The sequence below is a fragment of the Grammomys surdaster genome, unplaced genomic scaffold (genome assembly GCF_004785775.1).
Source record: "Grammomys surdaster isolate TR1022 unplaced genomic scaffold, NIH_TR_1.0 190, whole genome shotgun sequence".
NCBI classification, from domain to species: Eukaryota; Metazoa; Chordata; class Mammalia; order Rodentia; family Muridae; genus Grammomys; species Grammomys surdaster.
In genome coordinates this window covers 4,348,902-4,358,859 of record NW_021604635.1, presented here as the reverse complement: position 1 = coordinate 4,358,859, position 9,958 = coordinate 4,348,902, and the positions used below count along the sequence as shown (strand labels likewise).

General features: G+C 45.4%; 1 protein-coding gene across 1 annotated transcript in view; it reads left to right on the top strand.

Annotated features, from left to right (window-relative positions):
- Positions 1 to 9,958, top strand: part of Traf3ip2 (TRAF3 interacting protein 2) — a 41,041-nt gene that overhangs the window by 21,067 nt on the left and 10,016 nt on the right. Inside the window, exons 3-5 of the mRNA XM_028768996.1 lie at positions 561 to 750; positions 4,882 to 5,060; positions 6,948 to 7,036. Coding sequence (XP_028624829.1) covers positions 561 to 750; positions 4,882 to 5,060; positions 6,948 to 7,036 — 458 coding nt within the window. The remainder of the gene's footprint in view (positions 1 to 560; positions 751 to 4,881; positions 5,061 to 6,947; positions 7,037 to 9,958) is intronic.

The following is a 9,958-nucleotide window of genomic DNA, read 5'->3' as shown; positions in this document are numbered from 1 at the left end:
GAGAGAGAGAGAGAGAGAGAGAGAGAGAGAGAGAGAGCGAGCGCTTAGTGGTGGGGAGCACAGTAATTTTGTTGTTGTTTGATTGGTTTTGAGACAGGGAATCAGTATGTAGAGCAGGCTGGCCTTGAATTCACAGAGATCTACTCCCAGTATCTCAAGGATACTGTCTTCTTGCCCTAGGTCCTAGATATAGGGGAATCATGGGAGGGACAGTGAGCCAGAGAGGCTCTTCATGGTGGGATTATCTTAAGTATTTTATTAGAACATGACTTATTTTGTGTGTGTGTGTGTGTGTGTGTGTGTGTGTGTGTGTGTGTGTGTTTTCTAGTTAGAATGTCAAACATGTGATTTCACAGATGTTTTTATATAGAAAAAGAGTGCACCAGTTTTGTGACTACTATAAAGTAATTAGCAGTACAGGAATATGACAAATACTATGGAGGCGGTCGCTCTCTGGACCCTTCAGTTGCTATCAGGAGAAAGCTGTTCAGTGGGCTTGCATGGTCTTTCGCATGAAGGAGCTGGAATCCACCCCACCGCTGCTACTCTTGTGTTCACAGATGGTCATGGCTACCCTCCAGCAGCAGCCTACCAGCAAGTCATCCAGCCTGCTCTGCCTGGGCAGGCCCTTCCTGGGGCAAGGGTGAGAGGCCTGCGCCCTGTGCAGCAGGTCATCCTGAATGACTCCAGCCCCCAGGACCAAGAAGAGAGGCCTGCACAGAGAGACTTCTCTTTCCTGAGGTTCCCAAGGTATGAGAACGGCAAGACCCACCCCACCCCCACATTCTGACATGAAAAGCATGTGGAGGGTCTCTGTAGCCCGTCCCCGGTCAGCACAGCCACACGGTGAGATGCCCAGTGTGAGCACAGTAGAAAGTAGTTGACAGGGCCCTCCTTCTGCATGACACTGTCTGGCTTCTTGTTATTTTCTTTTGTAACAAGACCATCCATACAAGCTGACCTCTCTTATGCCTCTTCTAGAAAAACAATGCTGGTTTTCAAAGTGCTGTCTGACCCTTTGCTTTGGTCTGTTTTCCGTTGCTATAACAAGGTATTTGAAGCTGAGGACTTAATAAAAGTTTATTTCATTAGTTCAAAGTTCCAAAGGCCCATCTTGGCTCTGACAGCATCATGGTGGACAGATCACAGCAGGAGTATGAGGTGGAGGGAAAGATGTATGGATGATGAGGGACCAATCAATGAAGAAGCAAGTTCTCCTTACCCCTTTTCTTTTTAAAATCAATTCATTTTTATACGGGTGCTAACACTGTAGTTTATCCTGTCTTCAATCTCACTATGTTGCCGTTGTTGGTTTCAAACTCACGCTCCTGAGTCACCCTCACAAACAGCACGCGCCACTGTGACAAACTTTGGACTTAATTTCTTTTGTCTTGCTGTTTGTGTTTTCATTTGTTTGTTTGTTTGTTTTTTGTTGAGACTGGGTTTCTCTGTGTAGCACTGGCTGTCCTCGAGTTCTCTTTGTATACCAGGCTAGCCTTGAACTCTGAGATTTACCGGCATCTGTCTCTAGCCTTGAGTGCTGGGATTAGATGTAAGTCACCATACCCAGTCCTAAAATAAACCTTTCTTTTGAAAAGAAACATTTAGATTTATAGGGAAATTGAAAGGGACTATGTCAAGCATCAACTTAAGCCTGTTCTATACCCTTGAGTTACATTTCAGTGTAACAGAGGGTGTTCAGCTAAGGAGCTAATTCTACCACTAATTGGAAGGGGAACTTTCATACCAGCTTACTCTTACTAATCTCGTGATATATGAAAGTTTTTGAACATTATTGTTTTAGTTATGATTACTATTTCTGCAATAAAACACCATAACCAAAGCAAGTTGGGGAGGAAAGAGTTTATTTGGCTTACACTTCCATATCCTTCAAAGGAAGTTCATCATCAAAGGACTCAGGACAGGACCTCACACAGGGCAGGAACCTGGAGGCAGGAGCTGAGGCCTAGGCCATGGAGGAGTGCTGCTCACTGGCTTGCTCCCCATGGTTTGCTCGATCTGCTTTCTTAGAGAACCCAGGACCACCTGCCCAGGGATGGCTCCGCCCACAGTGGGCTGGGCCCTCCTATCAATCACTAATTAAGAAAATGCGTTACAGCCAGATCTTACGAACGCATTTTCTTATTTAAGGGTCCCTACTTTCAGGTAACTCCACTTTAGGCCAAGTTGAGATAAAACTAACCAGTATTAATTATCAAGGCCTTAATATCGCTTTATCAAACCAGTAATCATCTTTTGTAGCAATAAAACAACTTTGTGTATAAAAAGATTTATGTAAATAATATGGAAATGAATCTCTAGTAGCTGAAAGTATATTTTAGAGGCCTCATTTGCTCAATATTTATGAAAACATAAGATAAACAACTTCCCTAAACGTTCTCGTGGAGTTGAGATTTTGTGATTTTTTTTAAGTTCTAATATTACATAAGACTTTAAGAACCTTTAAATTACTTCCGGGTTAAAAACATAAACAAAAACCTATTAAACTTAGACATTCACAGACTTATAATCATAACATTAAAATTTTACAATATGAAACTATAGAAAATATAGAACAAATGACAACCATGGTCTCATTCTCCTTCTGAGTTTTAAAAGGAAGCAAAACATTATAGGTATAGTTTTAATATCCATATGAGAAGTAAGCTACAGGAAGGAGACATCATTCTAGCTGGAAGTATCTTTTCCTTTCCCCTTATTCTTCTCCTTCCACCATGGGGCCCAGGGATCCACCTGAGTCACCAGCCTTGACAGCGCGTGCCTTCGCAGCTGCACCTGCCTGACCTGCTCACTCGCAGCTAGCTTAGGCAGAGGGGATTTAATATAGGACATCAGGGACTGCTTATAAAATTGGAGGCTTGAGGAGGGTCAGAAAATGGTCCAGGGAATGGAGCCGCCTCTTCCTCCTCTTCTTCTTCCTCCTCCTCCTCCTCCTCCTCCTCCTCCTCCTCCTCCTCCTCCAGCACTACTGCTACTGATGCAGAGGGCAGGACCCTCTCTACCTGCTAGAGCTGCAGTGGCAAAAGAGAGATGCCACCCCTGTCTTTAACATTCAGGGAGGCTGAGTTCTCTGCAAAGTACCTGTGACTGTTTGCCAGTAGAAATCAGAGAAGCTGCAGAAACAATGCCTGCCTTTCTGTTGTTTTCTAAAGTTCACAAAGGAGGGCTTGGTTGTTTTTCCCCTCAGCAGAACACTCACAGGAATGAAGGCGGGCAAAATAATGGATATGCCACGTCACCAGTCAGATTTTTCACTTACAGAGTAACAAAAGAAATACTTTTTAAAAATTTTTATTAGTTTTACATCCCCAGCACCAGTTTCTCCTCCCAACCCTCCCCCATCTCTCCCCTCCCCCCAGTCCACTTCTCTCATTTCTCTTCAGAAAAGGGCCAGCCTCTGGATATCAACATGCCATGCCAGGTCAAGTTGCAGAAAACCACATCCTCTTCTTTTAAGGCTAGACAAGACAACCAGGTAGTAGGAGAAGGTCCCCAAGGCAGGCAACAGCGTCTGAGGGACAGCTCTGCTCCCACTGTTAGGAGCCCCACAAGGAAACCAAGCTATGGAACTGTAACATGTGTGAAGGGCCTAGGTGAGTCCCATGCAGGCTCCCTGGTTGGTGGTTCAATCTCTGAGAGCCAGGTTAGTGGATTCTGTGGGGGGTTGTGGCATACTTAACCCCTCTGTCCCCTACAACCCCCCCCTGCTTCCCAGATTTTCCGAATTCCATCTAATGTCTGGCTGTGTCTCTGCATCTGTTTCCATCAGTTGTTAGGTGAAGCCTCTCTGATGATAACTGGTATGTCTAGGAATCATTTCTTGGACTTTTCCCCCCCATTTGTGTTTGGTTCTAACATGGGTCTCTGAGCTATCCAACCTATGGCTCCTGGCCTTCTGAGCAATCTCAGGGGTAGGATCCCTCTCATGGCATGGGTCTCAATCTGGACCAGTCATTGGTTGGCCACTCCCACAATATCTGTGCCACCTTTATCCCAGCACGTCTTATAGGCAGGACAAATGGTACCTTGAGGGTTTTGTGGCTGGGCTGGCGTCCCAATCTCTCCACTGGAAGCCTTGCCTGGTTACAGGAGATTGTCTGTTCAGGATCCATGTCCTCCATTGCTAGGAGTCGTAGCTAGAGTCACCCTCGTCTATTCCTGGGGGTTTCTATTGCCCTAGCTCACCCCAGAGATGGGCTCCCACGTTCTTCAAGTTGTTTCTTCTAGTCCTCTGTCCTCCCACCAGATCCCTCCTGTCCCTGTCCCCACCCCTGTTCAGTCCCCTTTCCACATCTACTTAAGATATCTTTTCAGTTTCCCCTTCTCAGTAAGATTCATGCGTCCCTCCCTTGAGCCATCCTTGTTACCAAAAGAAATGCTTTTAAACCTACATAGCAATAAAAAAGAAAAGAAAAAGAAAGAAAAAAGGAAAGAAAGACTTTTGAAACATAATCAAATGTTATCTATCATGAACTAGAAGTGTCCTTTTTGTCTGAATGCCTTTAATATTACCTTTCTATGTCACTCATCATGCCATTTTGTTTTTCTGGTGACCTTGTCTGACCTGTACATGGGATTTATTTTCCCAATTAGACAGACCTTGAATAGAGAAATCAAATCCGCGTCCCTCTTTTGACCCCTAGCACAGGTCCCCACATATGGGAGCCAGCTGGCTTGGTTTTTTTTATAAAGGAAACTCCGAGGGACCTCCCCCCCTTCTTCCATCTGTGTGGAATAAGCAGTGGAGGCAGAGGGGAGATCATGCATTGGAATGGTCCTACAGTTTGTAAAGTTTTTCTGTCTCCCCAAACTTTCTTTGTGATGAAGATAAAACCTTGCTGTAAACATATCCCCTTGCAGGGACCAGCTCTACCACCCTCTGGCTAACGGAGCTGGAGCTCCTGAGGAGTCCTTGGACCGTCCTGCAGAGCTGAGACCACATGGTCCCCAGGCTCCATCCCCAGCTGCTGTGCCTAGACCCCCTAGCCACCCCTTAGCCCGAGGAACTCTAAAAACCAGCAATTTGCCAGAGGAATTACGTAAGTTGTTTGCATCGTGGTTTCTTCTTGTCGGGTTTCATGTTCAGAGAGTTTGGCTTAGTCACTCGTCCAAAATCTCAGCTATGTTTTATGTATATAGTAAAATTTACCTTTCCCCTTTTTCAGTGACCCTAAGCTCAGAAGCAATGCTCCCAAACTGCTTACCACTTGCTTTTTCCTTAACACACAGGAAACAACAAACACCACCCATCCTCCTTTCCTCCTGGATAATGCTCCTCAGTAGATGGGGTGGTGGCTCGTGTGGTCCTGGGTGGAAACCTAGTGTCTCACTGTAAATTAGCAGCAGCTCTCAAGAGCAAGGTCATTTTCTACAGGAGTGAACAGTCTTGTTTGAAAAAAACAAAAACAAAAACAAAACCTGTCTCAGATTGCCCATACTGCTTCGCACTCCCAGGTGAACTAAAGAAATTTAGTTTTATTTAAAGAAATATCCCATTCAGGGTCAGGCAGTGATTCGTTCCCCACATTTTGCTGCTAGAACCAGAAATGCTGGAATATCACCAGAATGTTCTGAGAGTGAGGCCAGCTAGGATTCTTAGTCCCAGGAACCTTAAGCAATCAGTCATGACTTATGAATTATTATCTGCTAGAGAGGCTCCCTCTTCCAAAACTGGGACACTCAGAACCAAGCCTCGGGACTTTGTCTTCCTAATTGCTTTTGTTGAATCTCTACTTGAAGTTACTTCCAGCTCTGAAAGACTTCTATGACCATGATGACTATGGTTTGCCTGTAAAAGTTCTGTTTCTGAGCACCTTAAAATCATACACACTTCAATTAAACAAAATATCTGAGTGGACAGACAGGGGCGTACACTGTGTATGGTCCCAATATCCTGTCATCTTATCCGGGAAGGGAGTCCTAAAATCAGTACACATGGGGGTGGAAGAGGCTCAAGCCCTGGCCATCCGCCTGCCTGTGGCTACTTCCACATCACACAGCACAGGCTTTCATTTCAGAGCTGCGTTCCCATTCGGAGAAGTCTAAGCACAGATAAATGCACAGACTCGGCTTCTCTTCTGCATCCTTTGCCTCGGGGTTTCTTGAGATTTAACTGGTTCATTCCACACTAAAAGGCAACATGTAGAGATTATTCATCTACCACAGCAAACTGCTAGTGAAGAAATTTCCCCAGTACTTTATTTAGTCTGAGAAAAGAGCGGTTCTGGCTGGGTAGGGCAAGCTTGTCCGAACAGTTCTGTCTATGGCTCCTTGCTGGCTTGTCAGGGAAGAGGACGCCTACGACACTGAACTGCCCTGAGGCACTGTCTCCCCCTAAGCTGCTGAAGCTGCATGCACATTTCTGATCTGGGCATCAGACTACTCCTGCTTCCTGACCTCTCTCCAAAGTGAGCCGAAGGGGGCAGGGCAAGGAACACTTTCTTGCCCACCCCCTACTTGGTCTTGTCAGGCAAAAGTTCAGGGCAGCAGAGAGCATCATGAGATCAAAAGCAGACACTGCTGGGTGGCCCCTTAGCAAGTCTTAGCTTCTTAGCCTGCTGTGAGAGTAGTTTCCCTGGGCACAGGGCCAAGTGTCTCCAAGAAACAAGGCAGTGGCTTGAGCTGAAGGACTGAAGGACGTGCGGGCTGTGGGTGGTAACATCTCCTGTGGCAGTCCACAAGACCTCTCTCTCAGGCTTGTCCGGGCCTGCCCTTACTCTCCTCTGTCCCTTCTGTCTTTTGTTCACTCTGGACAACATGTACCCCTTGGACAGCTCCCAGCCCTTGTCACATAGGACAACAACCCTCACCACTACAGGCATAGGCCCTCGGACCACCCTCCAACACAACAGCAATGCATACTACTTAGAACGGCTATGTAGAAAAGAATAATTTGATCCTTTCAACAACTGAACATTTTCTCTCAGGGAAAGTCTTCATCACCTATTCTTTGGACACAGCCATGGAGGTGGTGAAATTTGTGAACTTTCTGTTGGTGAATGGCTTCCAAACTGCGGTAAGTACTTGATTCAAAGGGAAGAACTGAACAGTTCAGTTGAACACAACAACAACAATAGTAAAAAAGTATGAATAGTTGTTGATGTTTAAACAATGTTTTATTATTTATGTGATTATGAACTAAATGCTTAAGAATTTACATAATTGTTTTCTAAGTATCTATCTATTTCTTTGATGCTGGGAGTCAAGGCCAGAGCCTCACTCATTCATACTAGACAAGTATTCCACCACAGTGTAAACTACCCAAAGTCTCCAACATTTTTCCTCCCCAAATCCATAATAGTGGTAATTCCCAGCGTGGGTCCTGCTGGCTCCAACTAACGGAAAGGCCTGGCTTTCCTTTCCCCTCCCCCTTCTCACCAGCCATAGCCACCAATGTCCTTCCTATAGTATGGAGGCTGCAATGTCACCGAGGTAGCTAAACCAGACCCCTCTGTTCTGTACTGGTAGGTCTGGGAGATGACTCTAATTCACTCTGGTAGGTCTACTGTAATCTTGGTCCAAAACTTCTCAAGCACATAATCTTTCTGTCTCCCTGCTAACCCCTGAGACAGCACAGCTTAAAGCCATGGACTCTCTTCCTTAGAATAAACAAAATACCACAGGTTGTTACTCAGACGATTGACTTTCCTCAAGCGTTGAGCTTCCTTCTTTCCCAGAAGCCTCTCCTAGGCACTCAGCAGCAGTGGATTCCAGAGAGGGGTGAAAAATCGTAAAGTAGGGATGTCAGAGGATAAAGACATTACTTAGCATTGCTTAATAGTTTTGGATTTTGTTTTGGTTGGTTCGTTTTTCAAGACAGGGTTTCTCTGTGTAGCCCTGGCTGTCCTGGAACTCACTCTGTAGACCAGGCTGGCCTTGAACTCAGAAATCCACCTGCCTCTGCCTCCCAAGTGCTGGGGTGAAAGGTGTGTGCTACCACTGCCTGACTGTTTAATAGTTTTTGAGTTTTTTCTTTTTCCTATAATACATTAAAAAAAAAAAAAAAGATGTACCTAAAGTTTTAAAGAGATGCCTACAATTTATGTAATACAACTTCGCAGCTCTCTAGACTAACGTGTCACTTTCTCAGTTCTAGAATAAGACAGAGGTAGGGCAATTGTGACTTAAAAAGCCACAAGACATGAGGCAGTGTACAAGAGCTTACTGTTTCTCTTCTCCAAATATAAACATGAATTCTGACTGCCCCTGGAGAACGGCCACTGTTTTCACCTTTAAAAGCCTCTAATCAGGACAGTTCAGGGGGTGGGAGGATTTAAACGTACCCTTGACTCTTAAACTGTAGAAGCCTGTGTCCGTGAACAGCTGTGTGTTACACCGGACACACTGGGATCCTCTTAGTGAAAAGAAGCCAAGAGGCATTTAAGGAGAATTTAATTAAAACAACCACCGCAACAGCAGCATAAAGGTTTGGGTAGGTTTTAGGAAACCCTTAGCGAAGAGTGCCATGTCCTGCCACTAGCAGGACACAGTTACTAAAGAGACAGGGAGATGGTGCCTGAAACCTGAAGAGGCTGGCTGTGTAAGTCAGCCATAAGGCTGGTGGGCCAAGAATATGGTTGACACAGGATTGGTTTCATCTTGGACCCTCTCTCTTTGGCTGGAGATGGCCCTCTCTGTGTCTTCACATGGTCCCTCCCCTGTGTATGCACAGAGCTGTATACTGATTCTCTCTTCTTCCAATGAACACTGATCCTATGGGATCGGGGCTCACCAGCACCTCAGTTTACCTGAATTATCATTAGGAGAAGCCCTATCCCAAATCCAGTCACATTATGAGGTAATGGTAAAGTTTCAGTAAACTAACTTTTATTTTATTTTTTGAGACAGGATCTCACTTTCTTGCCCAAACTGACAATCCCCTTACGTCAACCTCCCAAGTGGGGAGATTACAAATGTAAGCTGCCACTTCCAGCTAACATATGCATTTGAGGGACACAGTTTAGCTCATAGCAGCAGCAGTGTGAAAACTTGTCATAGACAGGTCTAGATGTCTGATGGAAATGTAGAGAAGCAGACATCTCCCACAGTGTCTGTCTCTGAGCCTGGGAACAACTTCCATGCTGAATAATAATGACCATTTCTGGTGTGTCCACATCGTGTGTAGCGTTATATTTGTCTCTTTTGTATTGCCATTAAATTCTCAGACCCACAGTCATGAAGGCGAGAAGCAGCAGAGCCAGGAGTAGAACCACGCTGCCCATCCTCAGTCTGAAGTGGTACTGGCACATTACTGGCACATCGAAGATTGGTAGTCTTTGGCCAGCACATACCTTATCACACTGTCTTTCTATAGGGAGCTTGGAAGCCGGTTAGGAGGGTGAGGAGGTCATAAGTGAGACACTGAGTAGCTGGAAGAATGCTGTAATGGGTTGTTTGCTACTAGTGGCCATAATGCGTCACAGTTAGGGGATGGGGGATAAGTGTGGCTTACAGAGCGGAGGGCTTATGCTGTGCTACAAGGGACCTAAGGTGGGGGAAAGATGGCTGGTTCAGGACACTTGATGAAGACCTGAGACCCATTCTAAACAGCAGGGTAATGCTAGGGTGATTAGTATGTATCCAGTGAGTCTAATCAAATAACCCTTCCCCAAAGACCTTTACTCACCTACTCTAGCACATGATATATTCCCTCTTCCAGCCAGGAGTGCCTTGTACACATCACACACACGCACACATGCATGCATAGATGCACAAACATATACCACATACATGCACACACACACACATACACCACATACATGCAAGCACATACATACACACACATACATACACACACACATACACACACATACACAGATACATACATCACACACATGCACACACGCTACACACATGCACACACACAGATACACCACACACATGCACACACGCTACACACATGCACACACACAGATACATACACCACACACATGCACAC